Source organism: Coenobita brevimanus, chromosome 5 (assembly GCF_032717465.1).
Source record: "Coenobita brevimanus isolate Jiangsu-jjx chromosome 5, ASM3271746v2, whole genome shotgun sequence".
Classification (NCBI taxonomy): Eukaryota; Metazoa; Arthropoda; class Malacostraca; order Decapoda; family Coenobitidae; genus Coenobita; species Coenobita brevimanus.
Window position 1 is genome coordinate 36,556,911 of NC_136958.1, and position 25,370 is coordinate 36,582,280.

Here is a 25,370-nt window from a genome sequence, read left to right on the forward strand (position 1 = left end):
TTCCTTTCCCAGAGTAAGTTGGGGGTGGTGGTGGGGAAACAACACGATCACTTGCATCACTGTCACTATCAATGGAAAATGGTTCACCACCAATCACTGCCAAATCATCACTGCTTGCTGTGAGTGTGTCACTTTCACTGCCACAATCAAGAGTAGTACTTACAGTTTTGTCCAGCTCAGTTCTAATTTCAGGAGTGCTCAACCCCTTCTGCCTCGCCGTCGGCAGTTCCTTTACCGGTGTAGAGGTAGAGGGAACACTAGCACTAATCATTGTAAAGGAGGAAGCAAGCGACGATGAGTCGGGACGGAGCGCCATTATCACGCACAGAGCTGGACAGATACTGACTGATGCGGGTCAGGGCAGGGGTGGGGGGGGCCCCCTCGGGGTTGGAGGAGGGAGGTGTGGGATGGCTGGCGTGAAAGAACTCGACAGCTACTCTTGCGTGAGACACTTTGCGCGCCGGGAAAACGCGTGGTGTTCAAAATATTCACGATCATTCCAGAATGACACCCGTGGTTTGGTCCAGTTTTGTCAGTGTCATTCTGGAATGACACCCGCAGTTAAAGGGTTAATAGGAAAAGTATATGGTAGGATACTTATTGACAGAGTTAGAGAAATAACAGAGGAATTAGTTGGAGAAGAACAGGGAAGCTTTAGGAAGGGAAGAGGTTGTGTAGATCAGATATTCATTTTTAGATCTTTAGTGGAAAAGTTTCTCAAGAAGGGAAAGAAGTTGTTTGCAGCCTTCATGGATTTGGACAAAGCATATGACAGGGTAGATAGACAAGGATTGTGGAAATTAAGAATATATGGAGTAGATGGGAAGTTGTTGAATGCTGTGAAGAGTATGTATGAGGATGCTAAGGCTGCAGTGCTTGTGAATAGTGAACTGAGTGAGTTCTTCTATTTGAAGGCTGGATTGAAACAAGGATGTGTCATGTCTCCATGGTTGTTCATTCTGTATATGAATGGGGTTATAAAAGAGATACAAGGTAGGGCAGTGGATGTTGGACCAGCCCTAGTGAGAGTGGGCAGTGTTTGGAAACTCCCTATACTGTTGTTTGCAGATGATTCTGTATTGTTAAGTGAAGACAAAGGGGAGCTGCAAGGCTTGGTGGATGAGTTTGGGAGAGTGTGTAAGAAATGGAATCTAAAGGAGAATGTAAGGAAGAGTAAAGTTATGGTTTTCAAGAGAAGTGAAGTCAGTGAATGTACAGTGAGGTTGGATGAGGAGGAAATGGAAAATGTGAGTGTGTTTAAATACTTGGGTAGTGTGATGAGTAAGGATGGAAGTTTAGAGGGTGAAGTGCTTGACAGGGTACAACAAGGAAGAAAGGTTGCTGGTTCCTTGAAAGCGGTAATTAGAAACAGGGAAGTGAGCATGGAAGTAATAAGGCTGCTACATGACAGTATTATGATCCCAACTCTTAGGTATGGAAGTGAAGCTTGGACCTTGTTGGAGAGACAGAAATCAAGAGTGAGAGCAGTGGAAATGAATTAACCGAGAGGCGCATTTGGAGTCATATGGAGAGACAGACTGACAAATGAGGAAGTGAAGGAGCGTTGTGGTGTGGATGTGGATGTAATAGGAAGCATTAAGAGAAACACATTGAGGTGGTTTGGCCATGTGGAGAGGATGGAGAGTGAGAGACTGATGAGGAGAGTGTATGTGAGTGAGGTGGAAGGGGGGAGAGGGAAGGGGAGGCCATGGATGAGATGGAGGAATGGAGTGGAGAGGTATATGAGAGAGGGGGTGTGTGAGCTGGAAGCAGGGCAGTGAACTGGCATTGGACATGGAGGCAATTTGTTTGTGGCCACTCCTTACGGGATTAAGGTGTCTGGCAATAGATAGGTTGATAGATAGCATAAAAATAAAAACATTGGTTTCTAATGTAAAAAAAAAACACCATTATTACTGTGATATACAAGAGAACATGTTGAGGTATGGTTATGTCTAACATAAAGGCAATATCTCCCACAGTTTAGTAATAATGCAGTCTAATGATGAGAATTACTTTTTATTTCCATCACAGTTATTTTTAGGCCAACATCTACAGTAGTGTAGTCAGTTGAAATGCTTCAGGATCTGAATTTCAGGGGATCTTCATAAAAATAAAATGCAACATGAGTTGATGGGGACAGTGGCTGGAAAAAAAAAAAAAAAAAAAAAAAAAACACATGGCAGTATATTTTCAGAATCAAGTCAGTAGTCAACTATTCACCTCAGCAAAGTGAGGAAAATTACATCTTTTAGCCTGACTTGAGTAATGTAAGTTGCACTTCTTTGGATAAGTGGCCTTTAAATACGATTAATAGTAAACCATGAAGATACTGAGCCTGGTACTGGCAAGGAGCCTACATGTGGTGGTGCTGTGCACCCTGGGTAGAACAGCTACACAGTATATGTACTATACTGTACTGCACGTGGAGGATGGCCCCACTGAAACTGTTCCTTTCCTTTATTTGACATGTCTGCTTGGCCAGGCAGACTGGGGTTAAGCAGCAACAAAAACATCAACAACAGTGAAGTTCTGTATCATGTATTAGTAATTTATCATCTGTTCATATAACAAACAAAAGAAGAAGGCATATAGTGAATGCCTAGCAAGGTAGGGGAGAAGATGAGAGAGAGAAGAGAGAGGTACGAGTATATGTGAGCAGGAGAAGGGAGATGAAGAGATTGGTGAAGGAGAGTAAGAAGAAAGTGGATGAAGAGTTTGGGAGGAACCTGAGTGTAAAATGGAGGGAGAGTAAGAAATTGTTTTGGAAGGAGGTAAGGAAAGTAAGCCAGTGTGAAAGGGGAAATAGTAGGGGAGTGAAAGATGGGAATAATAAATTGTTGGTGGAGAAGAGAGAGAAATTGAGGAGATGGTATGAGCACTTTGAGGATTTGTTGAATGTAGAGAGTGAGAGCAGTGTGAGTATAAGTGGTTGGGGAATGACTGGGAGAAGAAGAGATGAGAGGAGGGAGGAAGAGTTCAGTAGGGCGGAATTAGTGGAAACAACGAAGAAGATCAAGATGGGAAAGGCCCCAGGAATTGATGGAGTGTGTGGTGAAATGCCGAAGTATGGGGATGAGATTGCTGTGGAGTGGATATGGAAGTTGTGTAGATTGGCTTGGGAAGAGGGAAGGGTTCCAAAGGACTGGAAATCAGGTATAATTGTTCCTTTATACAAAGGAAAAAGGGAGAGAGAAGTACTGTATGTGGTAACCATAGGGGTATTTGCCTTCTTAGTATGACTGAAAAAATATATGGTAGAATACTCATTGATAGGGTTAGGCATATGACAGAGGAGCTAGTTGGAGAAGAACAAGGGGGATTTAGGAAGGGAAGAGGGTGTTTAGATCAGATATTTGTTCTAAGATGTTTAGTGGAGAAGTATCTAGAGAAGGGAAAGAAAGTGTATGTTGCCTTCATGGACTTGGAGATAGCTTATGACAGAATAGACAGGCAAGGTATGTGGAAGGTATTAAGAATATATAGAGTGGAGGAGAAGTTGTTGAGTGCTGTAAAGAGTATGTACGAAGGAGCTAAGGCTATGGTGCGAGTGGATGGAGAGCTGAGTGAGTTCTTTGATCTAAATGTGGGACTGAAATAGGGATGTGTGATGTCTCCATGGCTGTTTAATATATACATGGATGGGATTGTAAAGGGGGTGCAAGGTAGGACAGTGGATGTGAGGGTGGCTCTAATGAATGAGGGTGAGATGTGGAAGATTCCGGCATTGCTGTTTGCTGATGATACAGTATTGTTGAGTGAAGTTGAATGGGAGTTGCAGGGTTTGGTGAATGAATTTGGGACAGTGTGTAGGAAGAGGAATCTGAAAGATAATGTAAACAAGAGTAAAGTTATGGTGTTTAAGAGGAATGAAGGCACAGAATGCACAGTGAGGTTCGATGGTGAGGATATGGAGAATGTGAGTGCATTCAAGTACTTGAGTGGTATGATGAGTAAGGATGGAACTTTTGGAGATGAAGTGCTTGAGAGGGTACAGCATGGAAGGAAGGTTGCTGGTTCACTAAAAGCAGTGATGAGAAATTGGGAGCTGAGTATGGAAGTTAAGAAGTCACTGCATGATAGTATTGTGATCCCTACCATGACATATGGAAGCGAGGCATGTATGTTGCTAGAGGGGAACAAGTCAAGACTGAGAGCAGTGGAAATGAGATACTTGAGAGGAGCATGTGGAGTGACATGGAGGGACAGGTTGACGAATGAAGACGTGAAGGAACATCGTGGGGTGGATGTGGATGTGGTTGAGAAAATTAGGAAAAATACAATGAGGTGGTTTGGACATGTGAAGAGAATGGAGAATGAAAGACTGACTAAGAGGGTATATGTGGGTGAAGTGGTGGGAGGGAGAGGGAAGGGAAGACCGAGGATGAGGTGGAGGGATGGAGTTGAGGGGTATATGAGGGAGGGGGGAGTGAACTGGGGGTAGGGTAGTCAAATGGTGGGTGACAGAGCAACTTGGAGGCGTTTTGTCTGCGGCCACCCTTGGCGGGATTAGGGTGATGGGCTATAGATAGATAGATAGATAGACAGATCATATCCATGTCCACAAAACAACTTTGTCTTCAGATATGCATTGGCTGTGATAGGATAGGTAATACCAGCAAACTCCTCTTGCTTAATGAAAAATATCATGGAAAGTTAAGGCTTTCAGTAATTGGGTTTTTAGATTTGAGAGTCAGTAGCTATTCTTTAACCAGGCAATGGAGCTGCCTGGTTATATTGATACCATGATGTTAAGACATCACTCTCTAGCATCAAAGGCATTAATAATTACTGCTTCCTCATTTTCTCCTCAGCTGTCAAATCGCATCCTAATTACGAATGTACTGAAACTGCACAAGCTGCGAAAATTTGTGTGTGAAACATGTGGAGTGGAGTTCAGGACCTTCAAACGCATCACATACCATCTACCGCGTTGCACTCCTGGACCATACCCTTGCAATGTGTGTGCAGTGCTCTTCACAACACAGAAGGAACTCAACTATCACAAGAAGAAGATGCATAAGTAAGTGGTTGTTTTGGTTATGTTCTCGTATGCATACTCTTTAGTCCCTTCAGCCAGAGCATGAATTTATTTATTCATTTATTTTGTATTGTACCATATTATTTAAAAAGGCTCCGACATGATTGCATGCATTGACCGTGGCCACCTAGTGGCAGCTTTCTATGCTTCTTGATCTCTGACAATCTCCCTGTTCAGTCCCTTATCCCTGAGGTCACACTCTGACCTTGTACCAGGTCTTTTTTTTTTTTTTTTTTTATCTTCCTCTCATGACTCTACCCCTGACATTCACACTTACCTCCCATACCCAGTTATCATCCTTCATCCTCTCGACATGCCCAAACCATCTCCTTTAACTTCTCCTCATCACAGCACCAGTGCATTTCAGTCCCATCCCTCCTCTCATCAATCTTAATCCTAGCCCCCCAGGCCTTACATTCAAGGATGCACTACACATCCATCTAATCATTGTCTTTTCTGTACATTTGAGCCTATGATTATCCTCCTCCTTTTCTGCCCTGGTATCACTACCATAGAGCATTCCACTTCTAGCACATGCTGCACACAAAGATCCCTTAGCATGGAGGGACAGCCTTCCCCAGTGTTAGGTGAGTCAACAGCTTCCTGAAATTCCTCCAACTTTTCCCTACCCAAAGTGCAGAGCTAGCTCCAGCCCCCACTTCCAGCACATAACATGCCCCCCAAATAATGAAACTCCACAACATACTCAATAAATTCTTCAGGAAGATCAGTCCTTTTACTCCTGACAGTCTCTACACACACCACACACATGAAATCAGCATTGTTTTGCAGTCTACCTGTAATACCATTACATCTCTTATGCACCCACTTATCACGGATGCTGCATAAGATGGAATTACTTTCCACATCCCACACTCCCTTTGCTTTGATAGTACAACCACCAGTCCTAAGTATTGCCACTTTTGCTTTATCTGTGCTTACTCTCAAATACATGTGCCTTTTTCTGTCTCTCTATTTCCTAAATCTTTCCTCTGCTTCCCTTACATCGTCATCATTGTCATCACCATCATCATCGTGATCATCATGATCGTGATCATCATCATCATCATCCAGTGCCATGGGGTGCATAGCCTTACCCACCCTCTGACTCTGCCCATGGGGGTCCCTTCGTGCAGCGACTCTTCCCCCTCAAAGTATCTCTCGACATGAATGATCAACCTGCTCTAGCCATGAGTTCTGTGACCATCCTCTTGGCGTCCTCCTCACAGAGTAAACTCTCTCAGAGATCACCCTGTGAGCACAGTCATCCTCAGCGAAATGAACCATGTACCCACTGATGTATTATGCAGGTAATACACCTCAACTCAGTCTCATGGAGTAGTCACTCATTATGTACCAAATCTTACCAGTGATGTCCCATGATCCTGCGAAAGCATTTTGTATCAAAGGAGTCAATTCGCTGCATTAAGACATTGTTTAGTGTCCGTATCTCACAGTCATAGGGTCAAGTAAGGGGCACCAATGTCTCAAAGATGTGAATTTTTTTCATACACGAATAATGAAACTGCCAAATATCCAAGTTGAGTAAATTCATAACCCCCTTTTATTCTCTGCAGTCAGTACCAAGTCATCAGTATATCTCATCCCCCATGGGAGTCCATTTCTGAAGTTATGTGAGAGAGCTTCATGCACCATGATAAATAATAAGGGGCTCAAGAATGACCCTTGATGCATGTCAACATTCATGGATAACTCCTCACCTAACAGAAATACAGTCAATTAAAATACTCAGTGGCAACAAATCTTACATAACAATTGCCAATACATACAATCCCCCCCCAAACATCCCCCAAAGTACCACACAGTTATTCTCCAGAAATACACCACATCAGTAACATCCCAACATCATCCTGGGTGGTGATTTCAATGCCAAGGTGTCAACCTGGCATGTCAACAGCCCTGACACAGACAGAGGGCTGGTACTACAATCCCAAACAGATAATCTTTTCATCCTCAACAGTCTCCATCAAATACCCAGATCCCAAGCCCTCTTCCTCCCATCATCCCCTGACATCACCTTTTGTTCCCCATACCTTACTCTCACAACATCCTGGAGAGTGGTCAAAGCCCTTGGCTCTGGCCACCTCCCAATCATCATCATTACCAAAACCAGAATCACCTCAGCTGGCCAAAGACATACATACACTAATTATAAAAGAGCCAATTGGGAACCCTTCACAACTGAAACAGAACAACACTTTGAAACATTAAACAGTATACCCATCATAAACATCAACACTGCTGTGCACACTTTCAGTAGTTATTCAAAATGCAGACAAAAGATAGATCCCTAGAGGCAACAGAAAGAGACATAATCCCAACTTCACACCCGACCAAGGCTTCATCAGTCAACACGACAAGCTGCAACACTCCCCAGAATCCCACACACAAGACACCGTACAACAAGTACAAGCACTCAACACTTAGATAAACAATAAAATATCAGAGCAGTAAACACTAAACTGGAATAATTATCTCCAAACACTTGATCACAAAGCAAACACCAGCAAACTCTACAAAACACTAAACAGCATCACAATCTCCAACAGCATCACTGCACAATCACATGCTGCCATTACAACAACAGACACCATACCCTCAAACAAACAACAAGCAAACACTCTCATCAATCACTTTTCACACGTCAGTCATCTAAACCCCCATCGCAACAACTGACGTGTCATCTGACGCAGGAGACAGTTCCCCACAGACCCAGACTTTGCACCCTTCACTTACAACCAGACAGAGCACATCATTAGCAACCTTAAGTACTCATCTGCCTTAGGCCCAGACAACATAAGCAACATACGTCTTAAACATCTTGGACCACAAGGCATACAAGCATTCACCAACATATCAAACTACAACTACTCACACAGCATAATACCCAGCATCTGGAAGCTTGGCACTATCATCACTATCCCCAAACCCAATTGCCCCATCACACTCCTGTGCACCCCCTCCAAAGTCACTGAACAACTGGTACTACAACTAGTGACACCTTACACCCCCCTAGCCCCATCACAACATCGTTTTAGGCTGCTACACTCCACAAACACTCTTCTTACAGACCTTACACAGAGAGTTTTTGATGGCATCAATTCAGCTAGGCCACCACACAAAATACTCCTCGTCATACTAGACATTAGCAAAGCTTTTGAAGCCATCCCTGCCCATAACCCAACAGACAAAATGTATTCAACACAGTCATGCACAATAACACAAAAAAATGGCTGGCAAAGTACTTAGCAGGCAGATGTGCACGTGTAACCTTTGCTGGTCAGTCATCGAACATCAGAAACTTCACAAATGGGTGGTCCATCAAGGATCTGTTTTGTCTTCTACACTCTTTAACCTATACCCACTAATGTTTAATAATATTCAGCTTAATCCTGCATCATCATTGAACATGCTTGGGGTTTCATTTACTCGGGACTTATCTTGGAAAGATCATATTACATCTCTTGTAAAATCTGCTTCCAAGAGATTGGGTGTGCTAAGCCGACTCTGTTCCTTCTTTACCCCTGCACAATTGTTGACTCTAAACAGGGGTTTTATCTGCCCCTGTGTGGAGTACAACTCTCATGTGTGGGGAGGCTCCCCACATACAGCTCTTCTCAATAGGGTGGAGTCAAAGGCTTTTCGTCTCATTAACTCTCACCCTCTTACTGACTCCCTTCAACCTCTGTCTCTTCACCGCACTGTTGCATCTTTATCTCTTTTTCTATCGCTACTTCAATAGTCACTGTTCCTCTGAACTGTCTGCATGCATTCCTCCACCTCTACGACGGGTGTGTAGCACCCATCTAGCAGCAAACTCTCACCCCTTTTCTGTCCAACTCTCTAATGGAACAGGTCAAATTTGGAACTGTCTCCCTCTGTCTGTATATCCTGCTTCCTATGATCTCCAGTCTTTCAAACGCAGTGTGTCCAGGCATCTCGAAATGAATGGATCTTGAATTTGGCTCTCTCTTGTATTTTGTTTTTCTCTTGGAAGGAACAGTTGTGCAGGCTCATTGCCTTTGGTTCCTTCTTCCTCACATTAAAAAAAACAAAAAAAAACAGGCATGACATACCCACACCCCACACACCATAAATACACATAGCTTCCTGTGCAGATGACATAACACTTACATGTACAGTTGTACACACCAAAATCCAAACACAGCTGCAAACCTTAAGTATTTTTCAGGTATTATGTTTGTCCTGTCTCCTGTAGTCTTGTCTAAAGTTTAAAGTATTATGTGTTAATTTAGAATGACAAAAATGTAAAGATCTAGTTGTCAGTGAGTATACATGAGTGTTCATAGGAATTTAAGTAACAGCTGTTAGTATTGTAATTAACCATCAGACATGGCCAACAGTGTAAACATCGAGGGACCCGAATTTCCAGTGAAACAAGTGTGATGGATTTAGTTAAAACATTGATTATGAGAATTAGTGAACTAGAAAAGAAAGTTGAGGATCTGGTATTAAGAGACATGCCTGAAGATACCAGAACACTATACGGAGTCTGATACAGGCCATTGAGACAGCGAACCAGAAGATCAAGAATTTGAAGTGAGAAAATATCAAATTTAGGAGAAAATTAGAAGAGAGCAGTAACAAAATGGAGAAGGTGCAAGCTTGACCAGATGATATCCTGCCTTCATGTCAAGGGTGGAGAACCACTTGGCACCTGACAGATCATCCAGGGTTCATCATTTCTTGGCAAGGGTTATGCATCTTTCACTGTCACATTCAGGGCTCAGTAATCAACACGACACATTACTGAGCCATCCTTTTTTCTTACCAGAACCGCTGCTGATGCCCAAGGACTGTTGGACTTTTCTGTAACTCCTTGACTTTGGAGATTCTCCATCACCATCTCCATTTCTTGCAGTTTGGCTGGTGCCATCCTCCGCGCTGTTTAATCGGGCAGTGATCCCCGGTGTCTATACTATGCTCCACCAGATAAGTACGCCACAGGTCTAGGTCTCCGGTGGAAAAAACATCAGCAAACTTCATCAGCAGCTGTCCCAACTTCAGCTCTTGTGAGTCATCCAGGCATTGGCAACTCCTTGAAAACAGGTCTTGTAAGTGGTCTGGCAGATACCCATCTTCTTTCACTACACTCCTTTTACAGGTGTTCCTCTGATACCAGTCAGGGTCCACTGCCTGGCACAGTCCCACAATTTCTCCCTCTTTGATCTTCTGTGGCTCACGGGAGAAATTGGCCACCACAGCCGGCACTTCACCTGCACCTGTTTCCACCAAAGTTCTCCCCACCATCACTCTGGCCTTTGTCTTGCATCATACATCAAGCTCCACTACCCCTAAACACCTGTCAAAAGAGCCACTCATCTGGCACTGGAGCAACAGTTCTGATTTTGGGGGTATCACTGTAGTGTGGAACGCTCTCGCGTTGCCACCACACCTGGTACGTCTCACTGCCGTGACAGGAACCAACTTTTCTCGACCCTTCAGCTTCATGGAGCAGAAGTCCAGCTTACATCCCATGGACATCAGACAGTCAGGACCAAGAAGGCAAGGATCCTCCATCTTAGCACTATATAGACTGGAAGCATGGCCTCTTGCCCTACCACTTCAATCCTGACTTCCAGGGGCCCCCTCAGTTCTGTGTAGTGCCAAGTTACACCACACAATTGTTCTGATGACTCAGGCAGATACTGAGGATGTAACACATCAGGCCTCACAGAAGTCTGCTCTGAGGTTGAATCAGTCACCAGGGAACACCTGTTGCCGTCTATTTTTCCGCCCACCCTCACACAGTTGATCACAATTCTCTTCCATTTTCTCGTTGGTGGGGCTACTTAGGAAAAGCCATCTGGTGGTTGCCCCTTAACACCAGCCTCCACTAGTGTCCTGCTTCCTTCTGGTCTTCTGCAGTCTTCTTCTTATCCTCGTTTTTCTTCTTCGGACACTCAGAACTGAAGTGTCCCACCTCAGTACATGTCCAACACATTTTGGTTACAATTGTAGATATCTTTGCAGTACTCTGTTTGTGCTCTTTGTTCCATTTGTAACAATCATCCTTCTTGTGTTTCGGCTTCCTGCAGAACCAGCAACCTCCTCTGGTCTTCTGTTCCCTCTTCCACTTGTAGCAGTCCTCTTTCCTATGTCCTGGCTTTTCACAGTACCAACAACTTCCTTCAAATTTTTCTACTTCATGTACCTGCCCCTTTCTTTTCTTGAATCCTGCACTACGACCTGCCTGAAAAGTGGATGTACTGGACCTGATATAGGACTCAAATTCTAGAGCCCTGGCTAGTGTTTCTTGCATTCTTCTGGGTTGTGCCTGCTTCACTTCCACTTTCAACTCTGCATTGTCAAGAGCATCAATGAACTGGTCCCTCAGAAGAATAGCCAACAGGTTAGGTGCTGCTCCAGGGTATGCCTTGTATGCCATACTCTCCAGGTCATGAGCATGTTGCTGTAAGGATTCGCCTCAAGCCTGTACATGGGTCCTTATTCTAGCTCTGTAAACCTCAGTCTTGTACACATACTGTGCTCTAGTATTTCTGCTGGGGACTGATAACTGTTTCTATCCTCTACTGACATCTGGCCCAGAATATCCATTGAAGTACCCTTGAGGCTAGTAGCCAGCCGCACTGCCCTCTGCCTATCATCCCAACCATTCTGATCAGCAAGTAGCTCAAACTACACATGGTAAGCTTCCCAAGATACTCTACCATCAAACTCATGAGGTTTCTTCATAATTGGACCCCCATTGTAGCCATGCACTTCACTGGTTAGGAGCCTAAGAACTGGGGCATTATAATTAAGTCCAGGACTTAAAACTCCTACATTCTGATTATTCAGCCCTGTAATGCCACCTTTAGATTTTTGGGATCCATCAAGATTCGCCATACACTATCCATTCTTTTCGTAAGCTCCCTGTTTTCTAACATGAGGCTCAGCGGTACAGTATTTCTCAGCAGCCTTAATTTTCTTGCTAATTGTTTTCACATGGTCAACTACATGCTTCAACTGGTTATCTGCATGGTGTCTGCACTTTCACTATTCCTTCACTAATCTTCAGCTGGTTGTCTGCATGCTGTCTTCACTGCATCACATTATTGCTTACCTCATACTTCTGCTGCTCTGGTTCAGCGTATGCATCCTCCTTCAACCATTGTTGTTCTTCCTTCATTTCCCCTATGAAAGCATCTAGCTGTTCTTGCAGCCTTAGGTGTAACTTCCTCTGTTGCCCTTGTAATCCCTCCAGCTGTTCACTTTGTGCATCTAATACTGTAATTGTTCTTTGATTTCATTCCTGAGCTCTTTCTGTTGTTCACTTTGGACCTGTAATTGTTTTTTGTGTGTTCTTTCTGTCCTTCATTCTGTACTTGTAATTGTACACTTTGTGCTTGTAAATGTTCTTTGAGTTTTTTCTGCCCTTCACTCTGTGCTTGTAAAAGCTTCATGATTGCCGACAGACATGCCTTCTCCTGTCTAGCTTGGCCTCTTGTCTGTACACCTTCTGCCTCCATGTTGAAGGTTTGACTCACTGCAGCACATCCTAATGATCTGCACTTCTTACACCACTGTTACATCTCCATCCCACACTGCCACTGGCTCCAACAGCAGCAGTACTGTATAGGAAGGACATTGCCTAGTGAGATGTTCTTCCTGGAGGCAGCCTTTCAATATACAACAACACAGAGCAGCACAGTCAGTGTAAATAAGCACTGGCATCTTAAATTCACTGTCTTTGTTTTCCAAATACAGTAAAAATCCTCTCATTCGGCATCTGGTCTTACAGTATTTATGGTGTTTCAGCAGTTTTCATAAATAGTCCCATTATGAAAGGTCTCTGCTCCTCCGGCACATATGCTGATCTGATCAGCACCATGCTGTTCCGGCACATATACTGATCCGATCAGCACCCACAACGGAGTTGCCAGCTCGTTGCTGGTACCCGTGCGCCCGTAGTTGCCAATTTGACGCTGTTGGCACTTGATCTAGGCCAAAGATGAGATGGAGGGATGGAGTGGAGAGGTATATGAGAGAGGGGGTGTGTGCTGGGAGCAGGGCAGTGAAATGGCGGGGGACAGGGTGACATGGAGGCAATTTGTTTGTGGCCACCCCTTCCTTGATTAAGGTGTCTGGCAATAGATAGATAGACTGAAATGTTAGATTTTCATCTATAGTATATCTAGTGCATTTTGAAGTCCACTTTAGCGCGAAAGTTTGAACAGTTCACCTATAGCTTAGCGCATTTTAAAGTTGAGCTTAATGCTTCTGAAGATTCTGCTTGCCAACACTGCATGCGCCATTGGCCATCATGACTCATGAGTGTCTGGCTTTGTGAGTGGGACCTTTTGAAAGGTTGGAATCACTGTTGTGCTGTTTTATGGTATACAGTCGTGGTCATAAGTAATCACATATTCACTGGTACCTCATGCTTCAGGCTGGCTCCTTTATGGGCAGCAAGTCATACTGGAGAAAGAGGGGCAAAGAGGAAGGGGTCAGAGAGAGAAGGAAAGGTGGATGGGGGGATGAGTGATGGTGCAGGAGTGGGGTGAGGGAGGGGAGGGAGGGTAGGTAGGGGAGGGAGAATGAAATGCAAAGTGGTGATTACATTATTTGTCTATTTTCTTTTATACAGGGCATGATATAGTGGAGTTAATACAGTATTCGGTAGATAATGCTGCATTACACCTTACAGTATTTGGTAGAAAGTGCTGCATTACAGCTTGTATAGCAGCATCAGATAACAAGTTTTAAAGTGATGGTATCATGGGCTGGCTTGTGAGAGAAATATACTGACTTGACAGATCAAACTTTAGTGTGGAGCCAGATGTTTGTGTTTATCTGTGTATTTTGACTTTGGATGCAGACTGGAATCTGGATGGCTTTGACTTCTGTAATGTTTGTGTAAGAAATGTCCTCTACCCATACATGTAATTAATTTTTGGAATTAAATATCATATGCAATCTTTGACATGGCTGTGTCCAGAATAAATCTGATCATCGTCTTAGTACATTTCTATAGAGTCAATATCATATCAACTCTTTTATGGCATCTCTATGTGAAAAGGCAATTGAAAATATTTGTGCATAAAAGATAAATAAATTTAATGTCTGTGCACATGGGTGGCTATAATAATGATAACTCATAATCTGTTAGAAGGAAAATTAAACAAAATCCTATCCAAACTCTTAAAATATATCTATGTCAATGTTTACTGACATTGGTCGAGCCAAAGCAACCAGGAAAGCCTTTGTAAGTAGTCCAGTGGCCTCCTGCCTCACCTCCTGCTGTCTTCGTAGCACCGAAGAAGCAGTGTTGTTAATGGTTTGCTGGTTTCATCTGAACAACTCTCACTCATTCTTGGTGTGCTGTTGGAGGCATGCCCGTGTCTTTGGTTCCCATGCATTGACAGTCTGGTCCCACACAGTCTCGATGGCTTTGCATTAATGTTTGACGTGTCACATCAGTATATTTCTCTTAGACAGTCCTTGATATTGCCACTCTAAAGATTGTCATATGACGCGGCTATATAAGGTGTAATGCAGCATTATCTACCAAATATAACTCCTTTATATCATACTCTAAATGAAAGAAAATAGACAAATAATGTGACCACCACTTTGCATTTCATTCTCCATCTTCTACATCCCCTCCCTCACCCCACCCCTGCACCATCGCTTGTCCCCCCACCTATCTTCCCTTCCCTCTCTGACCCTTCCCTCTCAGCCCCTCTTACTCCAGTGTAACTTGCCGTGCACTGAGGAGCCAGCCCGATGCACGGGATACCAGAGGATAGGTGATTATTAATCCCTCTCTGCCGGCTGACGTGTATGCGCGACAGGATTCAGGGCGCGGAGGGCCGTCGGTTGACTTGATATACCGCACTCACCTTCCCGCCACTGTTTGAGCGTGGGACCATTTTCTGTGATACCTATGGGGTAGGTAGGACCCCCAGGTACCCCGCAGTTGTGCGGTTCAGTTTGTGCTCGGCAGTGGTAGCGAGAGGAGCCATGTCATCTTCCTTGACATTGTCCGATTCCGTCCCACCGCATGAAGGGCTGATTGCCTCATCAACCCCCGCGAAAATTCAGCCATTAGTGCCACGTAAAGGGCTTAGTGATAGTGCCATAGGACGTGCCCTTGACGAAACTGTCTCCTCTCGTACACTCAGCTAGAGTATGTCCTCTGAGGAGAAAAAAAGCTACGACGTGGAGAGCGAGCTCTCTCGTCCTCCAACCCCTACTCGCCCTTTGACGTCAGAGAGGGCTCTCCGACTTCTCCAGGAGAAAAGGACAGTCTACGAGAGTGATGATTTCATCGATGAGGAGGTGCAAGATGACCCAGGACACTGGGAAGCTGACGCGGACATGGCAGTCATCTGCGGAAAAAAATGCCCCAGAGCCGTTTCCCCCACACTCTCGCCGCCTGCTTGCCGACGTATCTTCCTCCAGTGCTCTCCCACACCTCAGCCTACCACTTCAGGGGCAGAATCTCCACAATCAGGCCCTTCAGGGGTGGTATGAGTACTGAGCAGGTGTGTGGGGAAGTGTAGTAGTAATAGTAGTTGTTCCCTAGGCAGTCTGGCCGAACAGCCCCGAGTCCCTTAGGAAGGCCATGGCCGAGACCGGGCTTTCCCACAGAGCTCTCAAAGAATGTATGTTGTGTTGTTGGCGTAGGTGATTGTGTGCAATGCAGTCTTCCATAATGTGCTTAATAGTATGGGGTGCTGTGTTGCATCCTGGACAGGCATCAGCGACGGAGTCATCCAGCCTCTTCTGGTAGCTTAACAGGGCTGGATGGTGCCCACATCTCAGCCTGGCCAGGTGGACCCTGTCCTCATGAAGAAGATAGGATTCAGAAGGGTGGATGTCAGGAGGCCGTGCATGCTGCTGTGTGTTGTCTTTAAGTGACTGAATGGAGCGGCGAGTGATCTGAGTGTGGATGTGCTTCTGGAATCTGGTCTGAGGTGGGCGAGGGGGGAGAGATGACAGTATTTGTGTATGGTATCGTGTGCTGGGTGTTGTTTTGATGTTCCTTGGTGTGGGTGGATGTGCTGCCATGTACTGTAGTGGATGTTGTAGGTTTGTGGAGGCTGCAGCAAGAAACTGGGTGCCTCTCATGTCTAAGTGATCCTTGACTTTGAGGACTTTGGTTTCTTGATGTAGGTGGTCTGTGGGTGTAGTAGCTGCACAGCCTGTGATTATTTTTAGGGCCTTGTTCTGTATGGTCTGTTGTAGTGTAGTGTGTTTTGGTGAGGTTAGAAGCCCAGGCAGGGCTTGCATAATTCACCACTGAATGTATGTATTGTTTGCATACTGTGGTGGTGGTTTCTTTGTTGTGTCCGAATGTTGTATGGGTAAGTGTCCTCAGAGCATTGAGCCTTGGTGTTATTTTATTTTTAATGTTTGTGATGTGTTGTTTAAATGACATTGATGTGTTGTATGTTACACCAAGTATTTTGTGTGTGTGTGTGTGTGTGTGTGTGTGTGTGTGTGTGTGTGTGTGTGTGTGTGTGTGTGTGTGTGTGGTAGGGGAGTGTTCTTTATGGTGAGGTGTGGAATGTGACTGTGTTCTGCTGTCCAGTTTGTGAGAAGAGTCACTGTAGATTTGGCTGGGGCTGTTTTGAGCCTGTTTGTGTTGAACCATTCGTGTAGTGTGTTCAGGTAAGGTTGAATGATGTGTGCAGCTGTGTTTGCGTTTTGGTGCGTACAAGTAAGTGTTATATCATCTGCATAGGAAGCTACGTGTATCTGTGGTGTGTGGGGTGTGGGTAAGTCGTGTATGTATAGGTTAAAGAGTGTAGGGGACAAAACAGATCCTTGGGGGATGCCGTTTGTGAAGTTTCTGATGTTAGAACACTGACTGGCAAATGTTACGTGTGCACATCTGCCTGCTAAGTAGTTTGCCAGCCATCTTTTTGTGTTATTGTGCATGTTTGTGTTGAGTATTTTGTTTGTGAGGTTGTGGCGGGGGATGGCATCAAATGCTTTGCTAATGTCTAGTGTGATTATAAGTGTTCTGTGTGGTGGCCTAGCTGAATTTATACCATCGAAAACTCTCTGTGTAAGGTCTGTAAGAAGGGTGTTTGTGGAGTGTAGTGGCCTAAAACCATGTTGATACTGGGCTAGGGGAATGTGAGGTGTGACTAGTTGTAGTACCAGTCATTCAGTGACTTTAGAGGGGGTGCAGAGGAGTGTGATGGGACGATGTGAGGAAGGTAATGTGGGGTCTTTGTTGGGTTTAGGGATAGTGATGATATTGCCATGCTTCCAGATGTTGGGTATTATGTTGTGTGAGTAGCTGTAGTTTGATAAGTTGGTGAGTGCTTGTATGCCTTGTGGTCCTAGGTGTTTAAGGTGAATGTTGCTTATGTTGTCTGGTCCACAGGCAGATGAGTGCTTGAGGTTGTTAACAATGTGTTTCGTCTGGTTGTAAGTGAAAGGTGCGTAGTCGGCGTCTGTGGGGAACTGTCTCTTACGTCGGATGATACGTCGGTCTTCGGGATGGGGGGTTAGATGGCTGACTTGTGAAAAGTGATTGATGAGAGTGTTTGCTTGTTGTTTGTTTGAGGGTATGGTGTCTGTTGTTGTGATGGCAGCGTGTGATTGTGTGGTGTTGCTGTTGGAAAGTGTGATGCTGTTTAGTGTTTTGTAGAGTTTGCTGATGTTTGTTTTGTGGTCAAGTGTTTGGAGGTAATTTTTCCAGTTTAGTGTTTGCTGTTCTGATATTTTATTGTTTATTTGAGTGTTGAGTTCTTGTATTTGTTGTACAGTGTCTTGTGTATGGGGTGTTGCGGAGTGTCGCAGTGTGTCCGGTTGTCTGATGAGGCCTTGAATTTCTGGTGTGAAGTTGGGGTTGTGTCTGTCTGTTGCCTCTAGGGATGTGTCTTTTGTCTGCGTTTTGTATAATTGTACTGAAAGTGTGCACAGCGGTGTTGATGTTTGTGATGGGTGTACTGTTTAGTGTTTCAAAATGTTGTTCTGTTTCAGTTACAAAGGTCTCCCAGTTGGCTCTCCTATAATTAGTGTATGTGTGTTTGTGGCCAGCTGGGGTGATTCTGGTTTTGGTAGTGATGATGATTGGGAGGTGATCGGAACCTAGGGTTTTGACCACTCTCCATGATGTAATGGGGGCGAGGTTTGGGGAGCAGAAGGTGATGTCTGGAGATGATGGGAGGAAGAGGGCTTGGTGTGGGATATGGGTATGTTGGTCTAGATTATTCAGTATGAAAAGATGATCTGTCTGGGATTGTAGCACCAGCCCTCTGTCTGTGTCAATGTTGTTGACATGCCAGGCCAACGACTTGGCGTTGAAATCACCACCCAGGATGATGTTGGGTATGATAGTGATGTGGTGTATCTGTGGAGAATAATTGTGTGGTACTGTGGGGGACGATTGGGGGGGAATGTATGTGTTAGCGATTGTTATGTGTGATTTGTTACCAGTGCATATTTTAATTGATTGTATTTCTGTTGTGGTGTCATGTGGGGGGAGAAGTGACTTTGTGTGTGCACTGGTATCAGCAAAGTTGATGGATTTGTGTACCAGGGTGACGAGTCCACCGCCACTGCCACTGGCCCGGTCTTGTTGAATGGTGAAGTTTTGGAATGTCGTTGTTTTCTGTGCTCTGTGTAGTTTTGTTTCTTGTAAGATGGCAATGTGTATGTTCTGTTGTTTGATGAATTGTGTGAGTTCTTGTTTTTTGGTGTTTATGCCATCTATGTTTAACTGAAGGATGTTTATGTTGTGTGTGCGATGTGTGTCGGCTGCTGCAGCACGGGGGGGAGGTGGTGTGGGTGGAGGGGAATGGGTAGGAGGAGGTTGTGATGGAGGTAAGGGTTGAGGTGGATTAGGATGGGTTGGAATGGGATGAGCTGGCGGACTGGATGGTGTGGGAAGGATCGTTGGGTTTGGCTGTGGTGTGAAGGAAGTAGGAGTAGGATTGGAAGGGGGGTTGGTGGGTGGGGGGAAGGAGCATAAGGAGCAGGTCCAGGTGTTTGTGTAATGTTTTCTGGATCCAAGTGTTGTGCAGGTGTAATGGGTCCAGTTCTTGCAGGAATTGCACTGAACTGAACCCTTTGTCTGTCAGCTCGACATGATAGGTTTTGAGCATGTTGGACATATGTATTTGTTGGTGGGTCCTGGGTTGCTCTCAATGTCCCCGGCTAGAAGAAGTCGTCAAGAAATGACAGCCGGGGAGTCATTTCTCGGTGTAGAAAAAACGGTGTTGTTGTATGTGTTGTGCTGGGAGATGTGGTACTTGCCTGGGAGACCAAAGCCACTCCCAGGTACTCGAGCCCCACGAGGGGCCAGGGGGGTTTGTGGTGGTTTGGCCCCCATGCTGTCCACCTCTTCTCTTCGACAGCCTCTGGGGGGTAGACCCACGACGAAGACGCCACCGCTTCAGGTCCTGTGGGGAAGTGTAATAATATACAGCAGTGCAGAAATTTGTGTATTTTCAAAAATGAGTGAAATGTGAGATATTATAAGTGAATTATAGAAAGTGCTAAGATATAAGTCTTTTATAAGTTCTGCAAGTGCATATAAGTGATTTATAGTAAGTGCAATATATGAGCTGACACTGTTTGTTGGATATTGGTTAGAAAATTATTAGATATACCTTGAGTTTGCCTACCTGTTACCTGAAAGAAAACCACTTGTGAGCGGGCCACAATGAACAATACCTGCTTCGCTATACCTAAATTATTTCACTCAATACTCAGGGGGATTGTGCCAAATATGAGCATCAGTGTAGCTGTGATGTGAAGTACAAATAATGTTAGTTGTGTAAAACATTTATATGATTTTCACTATAACCCTGATTAGTACAAAGCAGTCTGATTTACAGTACAAATAATTACCTCATACTCTACAATCATGTGTGAAAGAGCAACAACACTTACTTGTCAAAGTGTAATTACTCGTAATCGTGATGTAAAGTGCGGTGCTAAGTCTCTTAGTAAAGGAGAAATATGCTTATTTACGGAAGAAGTGAGTACAGAAGAACAACAAGATATTTCCTTTCCTACACACCTACAAGGCATAAAGGCATGGTGGTCTATCTATCTATCTATTGCCAGATGCCTCAATCCCGTTTGGGGTGGCCACAAACAAATCGCCTCCAAGTCGCCCTGTCCCCCGCCATCTCACTGCCCTGCTCCCAACTCACATCCCCCTCTCTCATATACCTCTCCACCCCATCCCTCCATCTCATCCTCAGCCTCCCCCTCCCTCTTCCCCCCTCCACCTCACTCACATACACTCTCTTCATCAGTCTTTCACCCTCCATCCTCTCAACATGGCCAAACCACCTCAGTGTGTTCCTCATAACGCTTCCTATCACATCCACATCCACACCACAACGCTCCTTTATATCCTCATTCGTCACCCTGTCTCTCCATGTGACTCCACGGGCTCCTCCTAAATAACTCATTTCCACTGCTCTCACTCTTGACTTGTGTCCTTCCAACAACGTCCAAGCTTCAGTTCCATACGTTAGAGTTGGTATCACAATACTGTCATGTAGTAACTTTTTCACTTCCATGCTCACTTCCCTGTTTCTTATCACTGCTTTCAAAGAACCAGCAACTTTTCTTCTCTGCTGTACCCTTTCAAGCACTTCACCCTCCAAACCTCCATCCTTACTCATCACACTACCCAAGTACTTAAACGTACTCACTTTTTCCAATTCCTCACCATCCAACCTCGCTGTACATTCACTGACTTCACCTCTCTCAAAGACCATCACTTTACCCTTCCCTACATTCACCTTTAGATTCCGTTTCTTACACACTCTCTCAAACTCATCCACCAAGCCTTGCAGCTCCCCTTCGTCTTCACTCAACAACACAGTATCATCTGCAAACAACAGTACAGGGAGTTTCCAAACACTATCCTCTCTCACCAGGGCCACTCCAACATCCACTACCCTACCTTGTACCTCTTTTATTACCCCATCCATGTACAGATTGAACAACCATGGAGACATGACACATCCCTGTTTCAACCCAACTTTCAAAGAGAAAAATTCACTTAGTTCACCATCCACATGCGCTGCAGCCTTCGCACCATCGTACATACTCTCCACAGCCTTCAACAACTTCCCATCTACTCCATATATTCTTAACACTTTCCACAATCCTTGTCTCTCCACCCTGTCATATGCTTTCTCCAAATCCATGAAAGCTGCATACAACTTCTTTCCCTTCTCTAGAAACTTTTCCACTAAAGATCTAAGAATGAATGAATGAATATCTGATCTACACATGGTGGTGTGGGCGGTAAATCCTTGGGTGAGCCACATGAATTGGGTGATGACTCATTTTCATGGCGGTGAGTAAGGAGGAGTAGAAAAAATGAGTGGAATATTCCACATGCCAAGGACGCATGGGCAGTGTTACAATCACCACTCTGGTCAGTGCTGCCAACGCTAGCCAGCCGGGTCAAGGCCATTGCCAAAATGTGAAAAACCACTTGTCTTCAACTCATCCTTACTCATCAACGGGACCACCTAGAGACCTTGGGATACCTTCATTGGAAAGAGGAAGAGTTGTTGAGTCTTATGAACTTTCATTGAATTCTCTGGCTTTGTCAGATATAAGAGTTTGAAATAAGGGTATTTTTTCCAAAATCTCGGAAATCGCCTGTAGGGAGGAGTGTGCAGCTGCCGAGAACCCCCTGGCAGCTAAGGGTTAATGACCATGACAGAACATATGTAAATACACCTAGGTTAAGGTATGTTCAAGTGTATTGTATTGTTAAAAACATTAATTATAAGTAGCTTATTAAATATTTAGTGCCTAGGGTTGACCAATAATACTTTGCTAGACACTGTTATTGCATTGGGGTGACCAACCATGATTACTAGAAACTTTTTGGCAGGGTCTGCTCTTTCAGCACCTGCTTGGTCACGTAGATGCCAAATGAGAGGACTTTTACTGTAATTACACTTAATGCTTGCCAGCTACGCTTCACTGTTTTCACATGTACTGGAGCTATACAATCTTCACAGCACTGACACTGAACTACACTCAAACTGAACTGAAAACTGACTGCAACTGCTCTAGTCTCTTCCCCATCCTTGTATAAGCTTCCTATATTCTAGAGTGATCTTCTACTTCTCCACAGTTCTCATGCATTCTCGAGAGAGCAACGGTTACTACAATTACCAACTCGGAGACATTCAAAACATGCCAGATTTTTCTTACATTACATAACACTTTAAGTGCTTAAGCATACAAACTGAAATAAAATTACATAATTTAACAGTTACATAAATAAAACATTATAGAGAAAAAGAGCACAAAATTTAATGCATAACTTTACAAAATACAGTAAAAGCTCGATTAACCGGAATGCGTGGGGATTCTTCCATTCTGGATATGGAATTTTCTGGATAATCGAATGTTACTTTTAAAAATTTTGTGGGAGGTCAAACAAATGAAGTAGTATCAAACTTGGAACTTAGTACATTATTCAGTATTAGATACAGTACAGGTAAGATACAGTACAAGATCACTCACACTCACTAATATCTGCCCAGGGGTGCCCCCTCCCTGCCTCAGAATACCCAGGGAAGAGGGGAGGGGGGGACGAAACGAGCTCCACCTGCCACTACCCCAGCTCCCGACAATCTCCCATACCCCTACCCAACCCCCCACCCCACCTGTCATTCTTAAGTAGCAGTTACATCTCAAGCTGATTTTTTCATTCATTCATTGCCAGACGCCATGTATCCCAGAAGCGGGGTGGCCAAGGCTTAGAGTTAATTGTTTTACAGGGAGGGGCACTAATCCTCCACCAACCCCACTTAATACGTAGGGAGCATGTATGGTTTCGATAGATGTAAACCACCCAGCATTGTACATGGTTACATGGTTTCATGGCTTAGAGGGAGGACGAGCAGGAGAATCCTGTTGTCACCGGCGGTTGAATAATAAAGTCCACCTGTCCCTCTTCCATGAACTCTGAGTTATCTGATTTTACAGGGAGGGGTACAAATCCTCCACCAACCCATTTGGAACGTAGTGAGCACGTATGATTTTGACATATGGTATCACCCAGCAGTGTCTGTTTAACTCAGTGTGCATTGTGATCTCTCCTGGGACGAGGTCGTGACCAAGAGTGATTATTGTTTGGTACTGGCAAGGTAACACCCTCCACTACACTTCTTCTTCTTCTCCTCCTGCTGCTGCTGCTGCTGCTGTTGCTTTGTGGCTCTCTGGTGGTATCAGTACTACTATGGGACTACTTGTTCCGAAGTACTTCTCGGTAAGGTGGGGAGCTGCTGCTGCTGCTTCTCTTTTGGGCCTCACTGCTGCTATTGCTACTGCCGCCTGTGTGAAGAAGGCATCTGCAGCACCAGCACCGGCACCGGCAGCAGATCAACTGCTTTTCTCACCTGACACTTACCGACACACCACCACCACTTCTACTGGCAGCAACAGCAGCAACCAGCTTCCATAAGCTCATTCGTGTTGTCAGGGCTTCCCCCGCCCCCAGTACGTACAACAATCATCGAGGAGGTAGTAGGCGCCATGCCCGATCCCCATCATCGGGCACGCATGACTCCTCACGTCAGCCAGACTTCAAGTTTCACCCACAATACTCGGGACTGTCAAGGAGCTCGGGCCTCTGCATGTGGGCTACTCCAGGCCGTCACGACAACGGCGAACATGTGGCGCCTCCGCTGGGCCCTTGTTGAGTCCTGCAGTTCCTCTAGAGAAAGGAGAAGAACAAGAAGCCTCCTCCTCTCCAGGCTGCAGTTGGCAACGAGGGCCACTTCAAAAGGCTTGTTGGCGACAGCCAATGAGCAGTGCAGGACAAGGAGAAACGAGTTCTCCTCCTCCTCCTCCTTTTTCTTCTCTCCTCCCGCAATGAGGGGCGAGAGGGGAGGAGCCGGTGCTCGGCAGTCTGCTCACTGACTTGGCCAACGTGACAACCAGACCCTTGCAATTGCCAAGTACTGGTAGGTGTCGATTCTCTGTGGACCGACAGAAGCAAGGAGTGAGGGATGCATCAGGCAGCCGTCTGACATGCACAACAACAACAACAACAACAACAACAACAGCAGCCTGCTGCTGCTGCAGCATCATTGTTACCACCCTTTCCACTTCTCTTGCCTCTAGCCTTTCCGTACACCACCCCCAGCCCCCGGCAGCGCGCTACGCACGCCGTTCCTCGGGGACCGGCACTGTTGGTTTCAAACCCGAGCGGACCCGAGGCTCTCCCCACCACCAGCAGTAGCCCCTGCTTGCCGCCGACTGCGGTGGTCATTGGCACGCTGGCGGCTGCCGCTGCTTTTGCGGTGAGGAGGCGCAGGGAAGGGGGGGCTGATTTCGTGCTTAATAATCTTGGTCACACACACACACACACACACACACACACACACACACACAGAAAAACACAGACATAAACACACCCAAACACGCAGGCACAGACACAGACGCATGCAAACACCCAACACATGAGGCCTGGGATGGCCGTTGTTAACGTTTTTGTTTTATTGTCAACTTTATAATGCATTAATTTCTTGCTGCAGCATGTTCATAGTCATATTATATACTTTTTACATATCCTAGTGTTTTATATTTGTGTATTAATAATGTGACTGTGAGTGTAAAGTATGAGGTTAGCTTGAGATGTAACTGCCAGTTAAGAATGACAAGTGGGGGGCTTAGAGGGGTAGGGGTATGGGGGAGGGTTGGGAGCTGGGGTAGAGGTGGATAGAGCTCATTTCGTCCCCCCCTCCCGTCTTCCCTGGGTATATGGGGGTACGAAGGGGGCATCCCTGAGCAGAAATTAGTGATCTTGAGTATACACTACAATACACACAAAAAAACAGCAAGAGAAATTGTACAGGACTGAACACAAACCAGCAAACATTACCAAAAATTATTTAAAGAAAAATTTAGCATATGTTACAGGACAAAATAATTTTGAAAACTTAGCTGCATACACTGCTTTATCCTGTACCGTACCGTGCTAATCAAGAATTATAGGGGGATGACCGGTATCCGGAATATTCTCGACCCCATGCCGGATTGAATTTGCGTTCTGGTTATATGGATGTGCCAATGCATCGGTTGCCGGTTAACCGAGCTTTTACTGTACCTGTGCCCACAAATAGCAGGCTAACTGGCAACTCTGAAATGTAACTGAAAAAAATACGAGAATCATTTGGAATACTCCAGCAGTACCTAACTAGCAGATCCCGCTTCACAACAATATATTATAACTGTGTTATGATGGAGTCCTGTGAAATGTGGTCCAGATACATCCCATGTGTTTCATAGCTTAATCATACAAATAAAGCACCAAGCCAGTTGAATG

General features: G+C 45.0%; 1 protein-coding gene across 1 annotated transcript in view; it reads left to right on the forward strand.

Annotated features, from left to right (window-relative positions):
* Positions 1 to 25,370, forward strand: part of LOC145398801 (uncharacterized) — a 647,885-nt gene that overhangs the window by 239,356 nt on the left and 383,159 nt on the right. The window contains exon 6 of the mRNA XM_080271612.1: positions 4,815 to 5,023. Coding sequence (XP_080127738.1) covers positions 4,815 to 5,023 — 209 coding nt within the window. The remainder of the gene's footprint in view (positions 1 to 4,814; positions 5,024 to 25,370) is intronic.